We start from the raw sequence: 19,886 nt of genomic DNA on the forward strand, positions 1-19,886 counted from the left end.
TATTCCTACATAAAGCTTTATATCAAAGGGCAAGAACTTCAGCATAAGATAAATAAAACAGCCATGCAGAAAGGAACAACATGAGACTATATTTCTCAAATTGCCCTTAGGTGGAAGGAGGGGGGAAGAAAATTTCTCCCTGAGAACTGAATTCCAAGCAGGTCCACAGCCTACTTGTGTGGTCTAAAAACAAACAAGTAAAACTAAAGCTACCAGTGTGGTCCAAAAGCAAACAAATAAAACAAAACAAGCAAAGACTTGAAGGTGGTCTCAGGTTGGTCCCCAGATGCCTGGCAGAAATTCTCTTTAGACAAACCATACTTTAATCGAGAAGAAAAGCAATTTAAGATGCAATCTCATTTCAAATATGACAAATGTACATCTTGAGAACTGATGAAAAATAATAGATTTTACAGTCAGTATTAAATCTGGAGATGCTTTTAATTACCCTGACAACTTTTTAAAAATACCTATTACCAGGCTGCAAATGAGAGATTCTCATACAGGTAGGCTTGAAGCAGAGCCCTCAACACTATTTTAACAAATGACTCAAAGTTTGTTTTTCCAAATACAACCAGACAAGATACTAAGACACTAGCATCTGTCTGCAAAATTAACTGAAAACTGCTACTATAAAATAAAGAACACAGTACAATTTTAAGCCCAGGTCATAATCTGATCAGACAGATACTTCAGGAAGACCATTCTGGTGCCAGTGGACTTTGTGGAGAAGATAGATTAGAAGAGGGTATGGATAACAGAACAGTTAGGAGATTAGTGAAACAGTTTTAAGATCAGAGATGGTGATCATTTAAAAAATAACAATGGGGAGGAAAATAAGAGAATCAAGGAGGAAGAATTAGAATTCCATAAAAATTACAAGAAGGTAGAGGTGTAGGATCTAATTCTAAAAAAATTTCAGATTTGCCCCTAATCAGCATTATAGCCACTAGGCCTTGAAAAAGGCCTTATTTGGGCATGGTAATCCATTATACTTTATACCTGTCTAGTAAATGTAAAACAACAGTATAATATGCAAAAAAGTATATAAAAAGGTAATATATTATACCTTCTAGCTGTATAAGTGTAAGTTCTGCAGAAAATCCTATACAACATAACCATCAACTGTTCAAATGCAACTCACAATCAAAATGATCTTGAAGTTCAGATGTAAGCACAGAGGAATTTTATTCTTTCATGTTTCACATTTCTATAAATCAGTGGGTATGAATTTAAAAATTAAAAATTTCTTTGTGTAAAAAGAGAAAAAGGATTTTTCAGTTTGATAAATTTAAATTACAAACAGAAAACAATGAATTAACAAACTTACGCTGAATATGAATGAACTGTTTTGGCTGTTTAAACTCTCCTTTGTACAGGCGATTGTAATAGTTGACGTTGCTCTCTGCCTCAGGAACTGGAATGACCATGCTCTCTTTTTTTTCTCTAAACACTTGCTGTGCTGAAATAGCTCGCTGTAAGTGGTGTTCCTAGAAAATGTAAAGCAGGCAATGTGAGTTGTTTTAATAATGTCAATTCAATACAAAATTCTATTTAAAATTTACTTTGTTTAACAATTGCAAAGTACTTTAAGAATCAATTAAAAAATAGCAGTTCCTTTGCTACAGACCTTCAGAAAACATTGCCATTATTCTCCCTTAATATTTGTATACATACTGGTATCACTTTAAATGACTAGGATTTTAATAAACAGAATTTAAAAAAGATTAAGTATTCATAAAGTAGAATTTAACATCTCAATTACAAGAAAACTGATCCCTTGTTTGCTAAATCAATTGAGGTGCGTATCACCAATACCATATAACACAAATAAAAGCAAATAACAGGAAAAAATTTATATCAGATTCTAAGTATCTTCTGCAATTTATACACCTCAAACTTCAAAAGTACAAAATTCTCAATAACTCAGAGACAAGAGAAAATTATAATCAACAGACTTATATTAGTATCATGGCAAGAAGCATTTTTTAACAAAGATGAAAAAATAGTTCTTTAATATATATCCAGATTCTAGTAACTTCTCATTACCTCACCACTTAACAGATACATTCTCTCTAACCCACTATGAACAATTTCCAACAAAGCACCTTTACTGTTTGGAAGGTAAACTAGGCAATGTCATTCCCCACAGGATCCCCTTCATATTTAAATGTTACAATCACTCAATGACTTACAAGACTTTCTATCTGTCTGACCTTCTCTCATACTTCTCTCCTCCTAAGCTTTATTCTAGCCACACTGCCTCCTCTCTTTAAGGTTCCTAAATATCTAAATGGATTCCTTCTGAAATCCCTTCAAGTCTCATCTGGCTACCGTTGCATCAGGAGCCATCCTTTCAACATTTTTCAGAGCACCTGGTAGATACCAGATACTATTCCTATCACTGAGAATTATGAATGAATGAGACAGAGACAGACTTCGCCATTAAAGAACTTAGCTGGTGGAAGATTGATTATCTAAGTATGTAATCACGTCTGAGCTTGATAAGCATGTCTCTTCACAATTAGTCAAACCACTCATTCTGGGAGAACAGATAAAGATGTCCAGTTCAGTTCAGTTGCTTAGTCGTGTCCAACTCTTTGCCACCCCATGAATCGCAGCACGCCAGGCCTCCCTGTCCATCACCAACTCTCAGAGTTCACTCAGACTCACGTCCATCGAGTCCGTGATGCCATCCAACCATCTCATCCTCTGTCGTCCCCTTCTCCTCCTGCCCCCAATCCCTCCCAGCATCAGAGTCTTTTCCAATGAGTCAGTTCTTCGCATCAGATGAGCAAAGTAGTGGAGTTTCGGCTTCAACATCAGTCCTTCCAAAGAATACCCAGGACTGATCTCCTTCAGAATGGACTGGTTGGATCTCCTTGCAGTCCAAGGGACTCTCAAGAGTCTTCTCCAACACCACAGTTCAAAAGCATCAATTCTTCGGTGCTCAGCTTTCTTCACAGTCCAACTCTCACATCCATATATGACCACTGGAAAAACCATAGCCTTGACTAGACGGTCCTTAGTCGACAAAGTAATGTCTCTGCTTTTGAATATGCTATCTAGGTTGGTCATAACTTTCCTTCCAAGGAGGAGGTGTCTTTTAATTTCATGGTTGCAAGCACCATCTGCACTGATTTCGGACCCAAAAAAAATAAAGTCTGACACTGTTTCCACATCTATTTCCCATGAAGTGATGGGACCAGATGCCATGATCTTAGTTTTCTGAATGTTGAGCTTTAGGCTAACTTTTTCGCTCTCTTCTTTCACCTTCATCAAGAGGCTTTTTAGTTCTTCTTCACTTTCTGCCATAAGGGTGGTGTCATCTGCATATCTGAGGTTACTGACATTTCTCCAGTCAATCTTGATTCCAGCTCATGCTTCTTCCAGCCCAGCGTTTCTCATGAAGTACTCTGCATGTAAGTTAAATAAGCAGGGTGACAATATACAGCCTTGACGTACTCCTTTTCCTAGTTGGAACCAGTCTGTTGTTCCATGTCCAGTTCTAACTGTTGCTTCCTGACCTGCACATAGGTTTCTCAAGAGGCAGGTCAGGTGCTCTGGTATTCCCATCTCTTTCAGAACTTTCCAGTTTACTGTGATCCACACAGTCAAAGGGTTTGGCATAGTCAATAAAGCAAAAATAGATGTTTTTCTGGAACTCTCTTGCTTTTTCCATGATCCAGCGGATGTTGGGAATTTGATCTCTGGTTCCTCTGCCTTTTCTAAAACCAGCTTGAACATCTGGAAGTTCACGGTTCACGTACTGCTGAAGATGTCCAAAGGAAGTAAAATATAAACTAAGGGTTTTAGGATCAATAGCAATTTAGCAAGGCAAAAGAGGAAAAGAAGAAACAATCCAGGCACAGCGAACAGAATATCCAAAATGGACTAGATCCCAGAGACGTTCAAAAAAAGACAACCAGTTGAACAAAGGGACAGGACAGTGGGTGCTGGCTTAGATTTGAGAGTTGACAGTGGGTGCTGGCTTAGATTTGAGAGTTTCTTCACCTTCAGAAAATGTTTTTCTTCATAGGACAGAATCCCAAGCTGAAGCACTAAGCATACTTTTCATACAAATATTACTATCAATCTAGTTATTTGGAGTAAAAACTTTTGAGTTGACTAAGAACTTTTGAGGGGATCAAACAGACAAACAGCATCAAGAAACTAGGAAGCCAGGCCTTGAATGAGGCCAGCAATTTGTAGCATTAATTAAGCCTATATTTTCCTATTGAAAGTGAAAGTTGCTCAGTTGTGTCCAACTCTTTGTGACCCCATGAACTATAGCCCACCAGGCTCCTCTTGGCTGGGATTCTCCAGGCAAGAAGACTGGAATGGGTAGCCATTCCCTTCTCCAGAGGATCTTTCCAACGCAGGGATCAAACCTGGGTCTCTCAGATTGCAGGCAGATTCTTCACTGTCTGAGCCACCTGGGAAGCTCTATTTTCCTATTACCTTGATGATATTTCACCTCTTCTGGTTAAAGAAAGTGATACAGTATGCAATATCACCCTGCACTGATATAATATTTTATAGTTCTCAAAGTACACCCACAATCACATACCTATTAGCTCCTTACAATCTTGGGACACAAGGGTAGATATTATTTTCCATTTTTATAAATGGCACTCAAGAAACAAGTGACTTACTCTTAGCAAATAGTAATGATACATAAGAGAGATAAATTTCAGGACTCTGATTCCAATGTTTCTTGACTATTCCATCCTTACTAGAAAAGTCTGATAAAGATTATAAAACAGGTTCTTATAATGCTAATAAATCTACAGACACAGGTAACAAAAAAAATGCGCACATTTTTTATTTGAAGAGATTCTTTTGATGTATATTTGACTTTGTCCTAAATCCACTTTTAGGTATTATCTAATTTTTGAAATACATCTTCAATAGACTAAGATTTAACATTAATTTTACAAATGGAAAAATTAAAAACAGATCATGGATGACTCCCTTCTTAATGCAGCAGACAGATGACAGATGCAGCCAGAAATTTAAGGAGCTAGACCATGACATACTCCCCCATTTACAGACTAAATTTAGCTCTACGAATAAATTTTCAGCTACCATTTCCTTCCCCATATTATCAGTCTATCTGTAAAAAAAAAAAGTCAGAAAAAGCAATGACAAGGCTTCTTGAGGACTGGGTTTCATGTAATAGTTATAATCAGTGGCAAACACACACCAAAGCCTGAAAGTAGGTATCAGAGTTTGGATTTGTCATTGTGTTGGCGGGGAAGAGGTTGACAGGAGTAATGCTGTTCTTGTTACATGCTGCATTATACATTGGTGATGTTACCGAATTTTTAACAACAACTAAAAACCAAATACTACTTAATTTCCTTTATGAAAGCATGCCTTTGACCTACCAACTCCACAAATGGAATTCATCAAAAGGCAACCAACGAATGGGCAACACTGGCTAAATGAAAATGCTCACCATGGCACTAACACCAAAAGTCTAAATAGCAACAAATACATAATTAGTATATAAACTGTTATATTATATCCATAAACTAGAACTCTTAGATAACAGTAGAAAACAAAATAACACAGACCTCTAGTGACCTGAAAAAAGGCCTGGAAGAATACAGATTAGAACATTCCACAAAATGCTATTCCTTCTGGGTGCCCTTTTGCAGTTTCAGAATTTTCTATACATTAATTTTCTACAAATCTATTTTCACTTTCATAAACTAAGGGGGAAAAAAGATATAAAAAGGTTTAACATCTTAAATGAAGGAACTCTCCACCAAAAACACAAAATCACTTCTCATGGTACTTTGACATTCTGAAATATCCTTTGATGCCTATCATATTACATACCTAAACATTTTTTGTGTTTTCCTAGAAATATTTTATTGTTGAGTCACTAAGTCGTGTCCTACTCTTTGAGATCCCATGAATTGCAACACACCAGACTCCTCTGTCTCCTACACTGTCTCCCAGGGTTTGCCCAAATTCAGGTCCACTGAGTCAATGATCTTATCTAACATCTTATCCACTGCTGCCCCCTTCTCCTTTTGCCTTCAGTCTTTCCCAGCATCAGGGTCTTTTTCCAATAAGTCAGCTCTTCATATCAGGTGGCCAAAGTATTGAACCTTCAGCATCAGTCCTTCCAATGAATATTCAAGGCTGATTTCTTTTAGGATCGACTGGTTGGATCTTCTTGCAGTTCAAGGAACTCTTAAGAATCTTCTCCAGCACAACATGAAAGCATCAATTATTAAGAAAAATATAAAGTATATAATTTCTCTACACTTTATACTCTTCCTAGTAACACATGAGATTATATGGTAAGCCACTGAACACAAACTAAAAGATGCTATATAATTAATGATTTCGAGTCATGTATAAGTACCAAGCACAATTCCACAAGGTACAAGGTAGAAATATTTTTTCTTCTGGAGATGAGTAAACTAAGACTCTGTGATTTCTATGACAGAAATTCGCAGAACTGAAATTTGAATCATTGTTTGTATGTCTCTTTTCCATCTTGCCAAGCTCATATCCTAATATGCAGGCTAGGTTTCAGAATCCATCAAATCAGGCTGCATGCAAAGTTAAACATTCATTGATATTTTAAAAATTTGCATCCAAAATTTCCAACTAAAGATAGCTGATTGAATAACTACAATTATCTACTCAACCTCACTGTAATTATAAACTTACTAGTAAAGGATTAAAAAACTAAAGCCACAATGACAAACTGAATTACAGATGAACCATCAGCACAAAACAGGGTGTAACAAGATTCTTGGAGATCAAAATCAAAAGAGCAAGTTTCAAATACTTACAGAGAAGAGAAAAAAAAAAAAAACTGAGCCCATCTCACTTGTCCTGCAGAAAACAAAATTATGGGATTGTGAAACACTAGCTAGAAAGAGCCAGAATGAGACAAACTATTCTTTGACTACTCCTCAAAAGCAGATCATTCCACACAGCTTACACTGACAGAAGAGGGCCCTACTAAACTAAGAATGTTGTGACCCACCCCAAATATACAAAAACTAAGATCGGAGGAGGACGCAAAAGACTCAGGAAAAAAAAAGGAAAGAGTTGACTGAATGCAAAAAGAAAGAAAAAGACAATTACCTCAGAGATGAAAACTAAAATTATGAGAAGCCTAGTGTAAAATATACTCAAAGACTTAAGTGGGCTTTATATAGGATGTCAAATAACCAAGTGAATAGGAATACAGTGAAGAAAGAAGTAAAATGAGCAAGAAAGATGACAGAATATAAAAACAGGCAAAGAAGAAACGACACTCATATAAGTGGAGTCCTTGAAGAAAAAGCAAAACAAAAAAGAGAAAATGCAACAGAACTAGTATTTAAGATAAAATATATGAACCTACTTATCAAAAAAAGCCCAAGAGGGAGCAAGACGGAACACACGAACTGGCATCACCAGACGATCTGATACTGCTTCGGGCAATCAGGAGAAAACAGTCAGCTCACAGCTCTTCCTTGGGAGGGAACAGAAGAGTGGAACGTGCGTCTAAATTTCAGTTTTGGGGGGAGTTGCCCCAGGGACTATCTTCTGTCTCACGTAACTCAGAAGGCTAACTGAGCCAGCATTCTTTGGATGACTAGGTGCTGTAGAGAACGAAAAAGAACTTAGGCTTGTTGGCAACATCAGAAAACTCACAGCAACACTGACAAACACCAGAGGGAGCAAAACATTACAACAAGCTCCTAATAGATAATCCAGGGAACCCCTCTAACTGGGAAATTATGTGAACGTGCACAGGGAAGATGCATCTCCAGAAAAGGTTTGCGGGCTTCCAGACTCCCTACCGGGCTTGACTGCTAAAGCTCTTACCCTGTATGAAGCCAGTTCATAAAGACTAGGAGTTACGGTTACTTCTTCAAACACACAAATTATAACAACAGAAAAAAACAAGGTGCATGAAAACATGACGCAGGGGGTAACTGGACAATAAAAAAAAATCTCCAGAAACTGATCCTAAAGAGATAAGAGACTGGTGAATTATCTGACAGTAAAAGTTTAAAATAATCATATTAATAAAGTTCAATGCACTAAAAGAACACAGACGAGCAAAATCAGGAAAAACAACAAATGAACAAAATGCAAATATCAAGAAAGAGATGGAAAACATTAAAAAAAAATCCTACAGAAAACATTAAAAAAAAAACAAAACCCAAATGGAAAATCTGGACCTGAAGATTACAATAAATGAGCTGGGGGGAAAAAAAAAACCTAGTAACAGCAGACTTGATTAAGCAGAAGAGTTAGTGGAGTCAAAGAAAAAGAAAGAAATGAATAAAACCTAAGAAACTGATGACACCACCAACAAATCAAGAAACACAAATGGAAGCCCTAAAAGGAGGAAAAAGGAGCAGAAAGTTTATCAGTTCAGTTCAGTCGCTCAGTCGTGTCCGACTCTTTGCCACCCCATGAATCGCAGCACACCAGGCCTCCCTGTCCATCACCAACTCCCGGAGTTCACTCAGACTCACGTCCATCGAGTCCGTGATGCCATCCAGCCATCTCATCCTCTGTCGTCCCCTTCTCCTCCTGCCCCCAATCCCTCCCACCATCAGAGTCTTTTCCAATGAGTCAACGCTTCGCATGAGGTGGCCAGAGGACTGGAGCTTCAGCTTCAGCATCATTCCCTCCAAAGAAATCCCGGGGCTGATCTCCTTCAGAATGGACTGGTTGGATCTCCTTGCAGTCCAAGGGACTCTCAAGAGTCTTCTCCAACACCACAGTTCAAAAGCATCAATTCTTCGGTGCTCAGCTTTCTTCACAGTCCAACTCTCACATCCATACATGACCACTGGAAAAACCATAGCCTTGACTAGACGGACCTTTGTTGGCAAAGTAATGTCTCTGTTTTTCAATATGTTATCTAGGTTGATCATAACTTTTCTTCCAAGGAGTATGTGTCTTTTAATTTCATGGCTGCAATCACCATCTGCAGTGATTTGGGAGCCCCCCAAAATAAAGTCTGACACTGTTTCCACTGTTTCCCCATCTATTTCCCATGAAGTGATGGGACCAGATGCCATGATCTTCGTTTTCTGAATGTTCAGCTTTAAGCCAACTTTTTCACTCTCCTCTTTAACTTTCATCAAGCAGCTTTTTAGTTCCTCTTCGCTTTCTGCCATAAGGGTGGTGTCATCTGCATATCTTCATGACCAAAATAATCATGATAGGTGTGATCACTCACCTAGAACCAGACATCCTGGAATGTGAAGTCAAGTGGGCCTTAGAAAGCATCACTAAAAACAAAGCTAGTGGAGGTGATGGAATTCCAGTTGAGCTGTTTCAAATCCTGAAAGATGATGCTGTGAAAGTGCTGCACTCAATATGCCAGCAAATTTGGAAAACTCAGCAGTGACCACAGGACTGGAAAAGGTCAGTTTTCATTCCAATCCCAAAGAAAGGCAATGCCAAAGAATGCTCAAACCAACACACAATTGCACTCATCTCACATGCTAGTAAAGTAATGCTCAAAATTCTCCAAGCCAGGCTTCAGCTATACATGAACCATGCACTTCCAGATGTTCAAGCTGGAGTTAGAAAAGGCAGAGGAACCAGAGATCAAATTGCCAACATCCGCTGGATCATGGAAAAAGCAAGAGAGTTCCAGAAAAACATCTATTTCTGCTTTATTGACTATGCCAAACCCTTTGACTGTGTGGATCACAATAAACTGGAAAGTTCTGAAAGAGATGGGAATACCAGACCACCTGATCTGCCTCTTGAGAAATCTGTATGCAGGTCAGGAAGCAACAGTTAGAACTGGACATGGAACAACAGACTGGTTCCAACTAGGAAAAGGAGTACGTCAAGGCTGTATATTGTCCCCCTGCTTATTTAACTTCTATGCAGAGTACATCATGAGAAACACTGGGCTGGAAGAAGCAGAAGCTGGAATCAAGATTGCCGGGAGAAATATCAATAACCTCAGATATGCAGATGACACCACCCTTATGGCAGAAAGTTTATAGGAAGAAACCAATGGTCCCAAACTTACCAAATCCAAAAAGAAGGACATCCAAATTCAAAATGCTCAAAAGAAGACAACTACGATGAACTAAAAAAAGCGTACACTAAGACATATAACCGAAGGGTCAAAAGTTAAAGACAGAGAGAGTCCAGAAAGCAGCAAGAGAAAAAGTAAATCATCAGGTACAAAGAGAGCATCCACAAGATGATCCGCAGTTACTCATCAAAAACATTACAGGCCTTGGACTTCCCTAGTGGTAGAGCGGTTAAGAATCTGCCTGCCAATGCAGGGAACACAGGTTCCATCCCTGGTCTGGGAAGACTCCCCATGCTGTGGGGCGACTAAGTCCCTGGCCACAACTAGTGCATCCACACACATCACAACTGCTGAAGCCCGCACACGCTTGAGCCTGTGTGAAGAAACTACTGAGACTACCCACCACAACTCCTGAAGCCTGGTGCTCTAGAGCAAGAGAAGCCAGCTAAACAGTAGTCTGCACACTGCAACTAGGTTGTAGCCCCCACTCACCACCACCAGAGAAAGCCTGAGCACAGCAACAAAGACTCAGTGCACCCAAAACTAACCGATTTTTTAAAATTTAGGAGAAACATTACAAGCCAGAAAGTAGTGGAATGATACATTCAAAGCACTGAAACAAACAAAAAACCTGCCGGCCACAATACTATATCTGGAAAAACTGCCCTTCAAAACTGAAAGAAATAAAGACCTAACAAGATAAACAAAGGCTGAAAGAGTGAATCACCAGTGAATCTGTCTTTTATAGGAACTGCTAGAGAGAGTCCTTCAAGTTGAAGCAAAAACACTAATTAGACAGTACACAGAACCACTGAAAACTAGAAAATTCTCCAGTAAAAGTAAATATATAAACAAATATAGGATCTTCTAATACTGTAATGGTGATGCATTAAGTCACTTTTAATTCTGGTATAGAATTTAAAAGATAAAAAACATAAAAACAATTAGATATAAAACTATCTCAATGGACACACCATATCAAGTACTTTTTACAACCACTATCTTTTCCAATTAAACTAGAAATCAACAGCAAAAGAAAACTTAGAAAATTTTAATATGTAGAAACCGAACAACATATTTTTTAACAATCAATGGGTCAAAAGTAAAAAATAACAAAGGAATTTAGAAAATAGACAAATGAAAACACAATATAACAAAAACTTAGGGATGCAGCAAAAGCAATATTAAGAAGGTTTTAGCAATAAATTCCTACCTACATTAAAAAAGAATAGATCTGGAGTCAACAACCTAACTTTACATCTCAAGGAACTAGGACTAGAACAAACAAAACCCAAATTAGCTGAAGGAAGGAAATAATAAATTAGACTGGAGTAGAAATAAATGAAAATGAGAACAGAGAAATGTTTTTAAAAACACCAACAAAACTAAAAGTTCTTTGAAGAGATCAACAAAATTGACAAACCTTTACTTAGCTACATGATGGAGAAGGAAATGACAACCCACTCCAGTACTCTTGCCTGGAAAATCCCATGGATGGAAAAGCCTGGTAGGCTACAGTTCATGGGGTCGCAAAGAGTCAGACAGGACTGAGCGACTTCATTTTCACTTTAGCTACATGAACTAAGAAAAACTCAAATACCAAAAATCAGAAACTCAGAGAAGACACATTAAAACTGATGCCCCCGGGGGAGGGGAGAGGGTGATATGAGACTACTATTAACAATTATATAAGAAATTAACTAATCTAGAAGGAACATAAATTTCTAAAAATATACAATCTACAAAGGCGAAATCATGAAAAAATTAAAAACATGAACTACAGAAATGATACTGAATCTACTGAATCATTAAACAAACAACTCTCACCAATGAAAAGCTCATCACCAGATGGCTTCACTACTAGAGAATTCTACAATTTAAAGACTTCAATCCTTCTCAAAATCTAAAAACAACTTAAGAGAGGAGAAAACTTTCAAACTCACCAGTCCAGTATTACCCTGAAACCAAAATCAGACAGATACTGCTTGGCCGGGGATATGCAAATGGGTAAAGGTCGTCAATAGGTACAAATTCCAGTTCCAAGTTCAGTAGGTCCTGAGAGTGCAGTGTACAGCACAGCGGCTGCAGTTAATAGCGCAGCGCTATACACATAACGCAGTACTACACATATGAACGCTGCTGGGAGAGTCCTCCTCACAAGGGAAAAAAAACCGGTAGCGATGTGAGGTGACAGACGGTAACTAAACCTATTGCGGTAATCATTTTACTACATGCACATAGATCAAATCATTACGCTGTACACTTTAATACAATGTTATGTGTCAATTTTATCTCAATGAAACCGGAAAGGGGAAGGCAGAGGGACACTACAAGTAAAACACAAAAACCAAAAAACCCTACAGACCAATATTGCTGATGAATAACAACGCAGAAGTCCTCAACAAAATACTAGTAAACCAAATTCAACGACACATGAAGATGATTATACATCATGACCAAGTGGGATTTATTTCTGGAATGCAAGAATGCTCAATGTATGATAACTGGTCAATGTAATACACATAAGAGAATGAAGGACAAAAATCACATGATTATTTCAATTGACACATTGAAAAAAATCCAAACTCTTTCATGATACTAACACTCAAGAAACTAGAAACAGAAAGAAATCATCTCAAGCCCACAGCTAACAATATTCTCAATGGTGAAAAACTGAAAGCTGTTCCTTTAAATCAGGAACAAAACAAGCAGGCCTGCTTTTGCCAGTTCTTTTTCAACACAGTACTGAAAGTCTTAGGAAGAACAATTATCAAGAAAAAGAAATACCAAATTGGAAAGGAAGAAGTAAAAATATCTTTGCTCACAGATGATATGATCTTCTATGTGTTGTTCAGTCACTCAGTCGCGTTCGACTCTTTGTGATCCCCATGGACCGCAGCATGCCAGGCTTCCCTGTCCTTCACCATCTCCCTGAGTTTGCTCAAACTCATGTCCACTGAGTCAGCGCTGCCATCTAACCATCTCAACCTCTGTTGCCCTCTTCTCCTTCTGCCCTCAGTCTTTCCCAGCATAACGGTCTTTTCCAATTAGTTGGCTCTTCACATCAGGCCGCCAGAGAACTGGAGCTTCAGCTTCAACATCCATCCATCCAATGAACCTTCAGGGCTGATTTCGTTTAGTATTAACTGGTTTGATCTCCTTGCAGCGTTATTTACAACAACCACGTGGTAGAAGCAACCCAAGTGTTTACTGACAGATGAATGCATAAACAAAATGTGGTACATACATACGATGGAATATTAGTCAGTCTTAAAAAGGAGGACAATTCTGACACATGCTACAACATGTGTGAATCTTGAGGATATTATAAGTGAAATAAGCTAGTTACAAAAGCACAAATACTACACTGCTTACATGAGGTCTAAATAAAGTAGTCCAATTCTTAGAAAGAGTGGTTGTTGTCAGGGGCTGGGGGAGGAGAAAAAGGAAGCTACTGTTCAATGCGTATAGAGTTTCAGTTTTCCAAGAAAAGTGCTGGATATGTTACATAACACTATGCATGCAGCTAACACTACTCTACATCTAAATATGATTAAGATATTACACTTTAAAACACTCACCAATACCTGGCAAAAGTAATACAGAACAACAGACTCTGGCATATATTTGAATAAAACTATTCAAAAACAATGAAAAAGCCTCAAAGCAAACAATAATAATTAACAATAACATATAACTTAAACGGCCAAAAGAATCAGATGAATATCAGACTTTAACAATTATAAAGCAAAGAATCAATAAGGCAGCATTTCCAGAAACCTCAATGAACATAAAGTATGAATCACAGATTTTACATCCAGCTAAGTTATCTTTCAAGTATCAAAGCTATACAAAGTACTCAGGGACTTTAACAGAGGACTTTTGAGAAATCTACTAGAATAGCACTGTTCAGAATATAATGGGAACTACATATGTGAGCCACACATTTAAATCTTCCAGTAGTTACAGTAAAAAAGAGTAGAAACAGGATGAAATTAATTTTAATCTTATTTAAGTCAATATAAATATCCAAAAATTATCATTTCAACACGGAATTAATATAAAAAGCTACAGAGATATTTGTACCTGTACATAAAAATGTACGGGTACATTTTTTTCTTTCCTACCAAGCCTATAAAACCTGTATGTAACACATCTGTTTTATATGTATAGAACATCTCAGTTCAGCCATATTTCAAATGCTCGACAGCCACAAATGACTAGTATAGGCCACCTTCATCTTGGCTTCCATCTAACCAAGATATCAATGGAAAACTTCAGCAAAATTATATACATACACACACACACACACACACACACACACACACTTATATTCATGTATCTCAAAGATGGGAAAAAGGGTAGAAGATTAATGTACAAACATTTGCACAACTAAAGTGGAAATAATGCAACTAAAAATGGGAGAAGGAAAAAAAGATTGGAGCAAAATTTTAACAACTAGCCAATATAACATAATACAAAAAATTAAATGTTATGAAGAACTGTAATCAAACATATTCAGCCATATCAATAAATATGAATGGACTTATAACATCTATGAAAACAAAAAGATTTTCAATTTGACTCATAACTCTAAACTCAATTATATGCTTATACAAGAAATATCCTACCCATCATCACCCCAAAAGGTGGTCAGAAAGAATAAAAAGAATGTATATAAAGTTTATAGGTGATAGAAGACAGTAAGAAAGACAAACCCATCCCAGTATCAGACAAGTAGAATTCAAGCCAAAGGGTATTAAGCATGACCCAAAATCCACAATTCATAACAAAGATTTTGATTCCTTTACACATGTATGAATATCGATGTATCAATAATAATTTATGCTCAAATAATCATTTTATGAAGCAAAAGCTACAAACAGGGAAGGACTGATAGAGATACACTAATAATAACTTTAAAAGAACACTCAGCACAAGGCAAATCAAGTGGTCAAAAAGCAAGCGAGGACCTAAGCAACCAAATAAGGTAAATCTTATTTGTCAAACTTTACACCCAATGCCTCTTAATCTGAAGTCTTCATGGAAATTTCACAAAATTGATCATATATTAGCTAAGAATTACAAAGAATAGATTATTATGGATGGAGTAAAAGGGATAAGGAGAGACATTTCTCTGAGGATATAATCTTTAACAGTTCTGAATTTTAGAATCCTGTTAATGTTTCACATACTCTAAAACTAATCAAAATTAATGATGATGCAAAGAGAACCCAAATTAGAACTCAAAAAGAAACAACAAATAAACCTCATTTATTAGAAATGAATATTCATGTCTACAATAAAAGGGACTGGGAAAGAATGGAATTTAAGTTCCTTTCAAAAATAATGATTTAAAGCTCACTGGTAAAATTTAGACTATATATAATTCAAAGGATTGTTGTAATGATTATATAAGTTAGTAAGGTGTTCAGAATAGTCCACGGCACACTGTCAAGGCTAAAAGTTTCTGATTTTTATTACAATATATCACTAGGGTGCAATACTCAAAATAGTGAAATTCTAAGAACAAAATTTAAAAAATCAAAATTTTGACAATTCAAAATCTTTTCTCAACATCCAAGAAAAAGATGTCCTCAATCTGATAAAGAGCAGGCAGTACAGTGGAAAACCTACAGACAGCATCATACTTAATGGTCAAAGACTGAATCCTTTTCCTCTAAGATCAAAAACAAGTCCCCAAAAGTCTATTTTCCCTGAGTCTCTAGTCAGTGCAGTGAGGAAAGAAAAAGAAATGGCATGCATATTGGGAGAAAAAAAAAAAAGTAAAACTTTGTACATGACATGGTCATGGAGAGAGAGAATCTGACAGTATCTCAACAGTGCTATGTTTTAACTAAAAAATGAATCATGGACTTCAAGTCAATATTTGTAACTCAACTGTATTTCTATTATCCTAGCAACTGAAAATGAAAATAAAAAGCTATTACCATTTAAAAGAGCATTAAACCACTAAATATTTAGGGACAGTAAATATGCCCATGCAAAACTTGCTTGTCAACATAAAGAGAAAGTTGCAGTGTGTTCATGAACTGGAAGGTTCAATACTGTTCAAAAAATTTACTAGTGTAAATTTCCCTCAAAACTGATTCACATAGATATAATAGTAGTCAACAAAAATCCCAATCAAAATCCCAACAGGCTTTTTTAACAGAAATGGACAAGCTGATTCTAAAATTCACATGGAAAGGCAAAAGAATTGCAAAACATAATCTTGAAAAAAATCTGAAGATCTGATTACAGGTTACATTGCAAAATATACAGCTAAATTATTCAAAATCGCATGTTATCAGCCTAAGAATGAACATATAAAGCAATGGAAAAGAAGGAAGTCTAAACACAGACCACCCCCCACACACATACACGTGATCAATTTTTAGACAAAGATGACCAATTAATGGGGAAACTGAATGGGAATAAGGAAAGTCTTGTCAAGAAACTGTCTGGATGTCAGTTTGGGAAAAAATAACCCATACTGCTACCTCAACTTATACACAAAAATTTGTTCAAAGATAGGTCACAGACCAAAACACAAAGTCTGACTTGTAAAATACCTACAAGAAAACCTTAGTATGTAAGAAAACCTTAGTAGCCCTGGGTTTGGCAAAGATTTCTTAGGACATAAAACAGAAGAAATTATATATGAAAGAACTGATAAACTGGACTTCCTCAAAATTAAAAAATTGTGCTATTCAAAATACATTCTTAAGAAAATGAAAAGACAAGCCAGACTGGAGGAAAAATTATTCACAGTAAGTATGTGAGAGGCCTTGTATGCAGAATATATAAAAAACTCTTATAACTCAATAATAAGAAAAAACTCTATTGTTTTGTGGGAGTTTTTTGTGATGTATATGTGATCTTAGTTTCCCAACCAGGAGAACCCATGGCCCCTGCATTAGGAGCACGGAGTCTTAACCACTTGATCGCCAAGGAAGTCCTGAAAACAATCCTACTTTTAAAGAAAATGAGCCAATAATTTAAAGAGATATTTCAAAAAATAAGATGCAGGAATGACCAATAAGCACTTGAAAAGATGTTCAACATCCATGTACCAGGAAAATGCAAAATAAAATCACAGTTTTGACTACATACTCACAAAATGACTAAAATTAAGAAACTGGTAATATCAACTGCTGGTGGGAGCATCAAATGATATCACCACTTTGTAAACTGTTGGGGAGTTTCTTATAAAAATACACTTAGCACGAGATCCAGCAATCTTACTTCTAAGTGTACACCTGAAAAGTGAGATGCATGCCCCTGACGAGAGTCAATTCCTAGGCAGGTTGATAAGAAGTCTGGGGTCCCCAAAAAGGAAAAAAGGGTCTGGGGCTCTGGAAGAGGAGATACGGGTCTGGAATTCCCAAGGAGGAGCAAAGGACAAACATCTTTTTTTTTTCCTCTACATTCCTTAGTCTTAATCACAAAAATGCTTTTTTCTTTAAGCCTGGAACTAATGATTACACAACAAACAACTCAGTTTAAACTCAGTATTAAGGATTATGTATGTGGCTTCCCTTGTAGTTCAGTTGGTAAAGAATCTGCCTGCAATGGGTCGGGAAGATCCCCTGGAGAAAGAAATGGCAACACACTCCAGAATTCTTGCCTGGAGAACCCCATGGACAGAGGAGCCTGGCAGGCTACAGTCCATGGGGTCGCAAGAGCTGGACACAACTTAAGAGACTAAACCACCACCAAGGATTATATAACAATAATGTATCCTGCTTGACTGCAGATGGTGACCGCAGCCACAAAATTAAAAGACGCTTGCTCTTTGGAAGAAAACTTATGACCAACCTAGATGGCATAATAAAAAGCAGAGATATTACTTTGCCAACAAAGGTCCATCTAGTCAAGGCTATGGTTTTTCCAGCAGTCATGTATGGATGTGAGAGTTGAACTATAAAAAATGCTGAGCATCAAGGAATTGATGCTTTTGAACTGTGGTGTTGGAGAAGACTCTTGAGAGTCTCTTGGACTGCAAGGAGATCCAACCAGTCCATCCTAAAGGAAATCAGTTCTGAATATTCACTGAGAGGACTGATACTGAAGCTGAAACTCCAGTGCTTTGGCCACCTGATGCAAAGAACTGACTCATTTCAAATGAACCGGATGCTGGGAAAGATTGGAAGGCAGGAGGAAAAGGGGACGACAGAGGATGAGATGGTTGGATGGCATCACTGACTGACTCGATGGACAAGAGTTCGAGCAAGCTCCGGAGGTTGGTGACGGACAGGGAAGCCTGGCATGCTGGAGTCCACCAGGTTGCAGAGTTGGACATGACTGAGAGACTGAACTGAACTGATCCTGCTTGAGGACAGTTTCTCCTTCCTGAAAACCTTCTGGCTAATCCTGTTATCTTAAAATATAAATTACGGGAGTGGTTCTAGAAATATCTTTACAATCTTGAGACAGTCTTTCAATTTATTGTAATAACTAACTAAAAAAGTATATAGCTCCCTTGCTTAGACAAGTGAGGGGGGCACTCTCCGTCCCCCTTCTGATGTCTGTGTCAGAAGCTTTCTCTGTCCCTTTTCTTACTTTAATAAAACTCTGCTACACAAAAGCTCTTGAGTGATCAAGCCAGGTCCCTGGTCCCGAGGCTAAATCATCTTCTTCAGAGATCATGAATCCAACATCGTTCGCCATAAGCAATCACCTTGGGGGCTCGTCCGGGATCTTCAGAACAAGGTAAGAACACTCAGAGCTCTAGTCTCTCTGTTTTCTCAGTACACACATTTTCCGCTTTACTTTACTAACTCTATGGTGTGCTTGTGTGAATGAATGACACGCCTTGCAAGAAGCAAGTGATGAGCCCTGCTCTATGGTTTTGCGGTGCCTTGTAATGACTGAAGGCAGCCCCCAAAAGAGGAGCCTTGTTGGGGGTTTATACTGACCTGCCAATGCCAAGAGAACCAAGGTCTCTGCTAGCAGAGCAACCAGAGACGGGCAAAGCATGTGGACCGAACTTTCCTTTCTCAGTCCCCTTTTCCTGGTCCCTTTGACCATTTTGTAATTGCATGGGGAATTAGAACTACTAACCTAATCTGTCAGATCATAGACATTAAAGGGAACTGTGATCCACGCTGTTACTATTTACTTTTACTTAGACCCCAAGTTTGGAAGTGCCTAGCCTTGCTAGGCGCCGGAAGTTACAAGAGCACGTTTGGGAGAGAGGCAGAGTTCTAGCTCCAGGAACATCTCTCAGGCTAGAGGTCACTCTCTTGGCTGCCTGCCTCAGGGGCCACCAACCTGAAAGTGAGTCTTTGTCATGGCTGTGCCTCCGATCTATGTGGACAGAGGCACTGCTGGTGACCATGAGGTCTTTGAGGACACAGATGGGGAATGGCAGGATCTGGTCAGACTGGAAGTGCAATGGGCTTCTTCACTTGGTAGTGCTGTTAACAGATCAGAGGAGGTTCTCTGGTAGCTTATGTCTCGACTCCTTAGATATTCTTTCTGTGGAATCTGTGGAAATGAACTGGAAGATTGGTCCTAGAAGTTTGGGGACAAAAATCACTTTTTCCTCGCTGGCCAACCCTTTTACTATCACATATATTGGCATGGTGACACTCAGAAGGGACATCTTGGTTGCTGTTTATCCCGTTATGATTCACCATTTCTATTGCGGTCAGGACTGTACTCAGGAATATGCACAGGCACACGTAAGATGGGTGCTTCCCCTAGTAGTCCTGGCTTGGGAAACATTCTGAAAAACTGCTCTGCTCCACCCCGGGTGGCATCAGAGGAAAAGGGCAAATCAAAGACAGGTCTTGGTGGTATGGAACTAAGTCAATCTGAGACGCCATCAGGTCTACCCCCGGTG

General features: G+C 38.0%; 1 protein-coding gene across 2 annotated transcripts in view; it reads right to left on the reverse strand.

Moving 5' to 3' along the window:
• EPC2 (enhancer of polycomb homolog 2) overlaps positions 1 to 19,886 on the reverse strand; it is a 129,252-nt gene that overhangs the window by 73,572 nt on the left and 35,794 nt on the right. Inside the window, exons 1-2 of one of the 2 annotated variants that reach the window (XM_052661719.1) lie at positions 7,379 to 7,426; positions 1,331 to 1,490 (exon numbers count right to left, since the gene is read on the reverse strand). In XM_052661719.1, the coding sequence (XP_052517679.1) occupies positions 1,331 to 1,430 (100 nt within the window). In that variant the 5' untranslated portion in view covers positions 1,431 to 1,490; positions 7,379 to 7,426. Of the gene's footprint in view, positions 1 to 1,330; positions 1,491 to 7,378; positions 7,427 to 19,886 lie in introns of those variants that run through there. The other variant, XM_052661713.1, reaches the window with a different exon arrangement.

The sequence above is a fragment of the Budorcas taxicolor genome, chromosome 2 (assembly GCF_023091745.1).
Source record: "Budorcas taxicolor isolate Tak-1 chromosome 2, Takin1.1, whole genome shotgun sequence".
NCBI lineage: Eukaryota > Metazoa > Chordata > Mammalia > Artiodactyla > Bovidae > Budorcas > Budorcas taxicolor.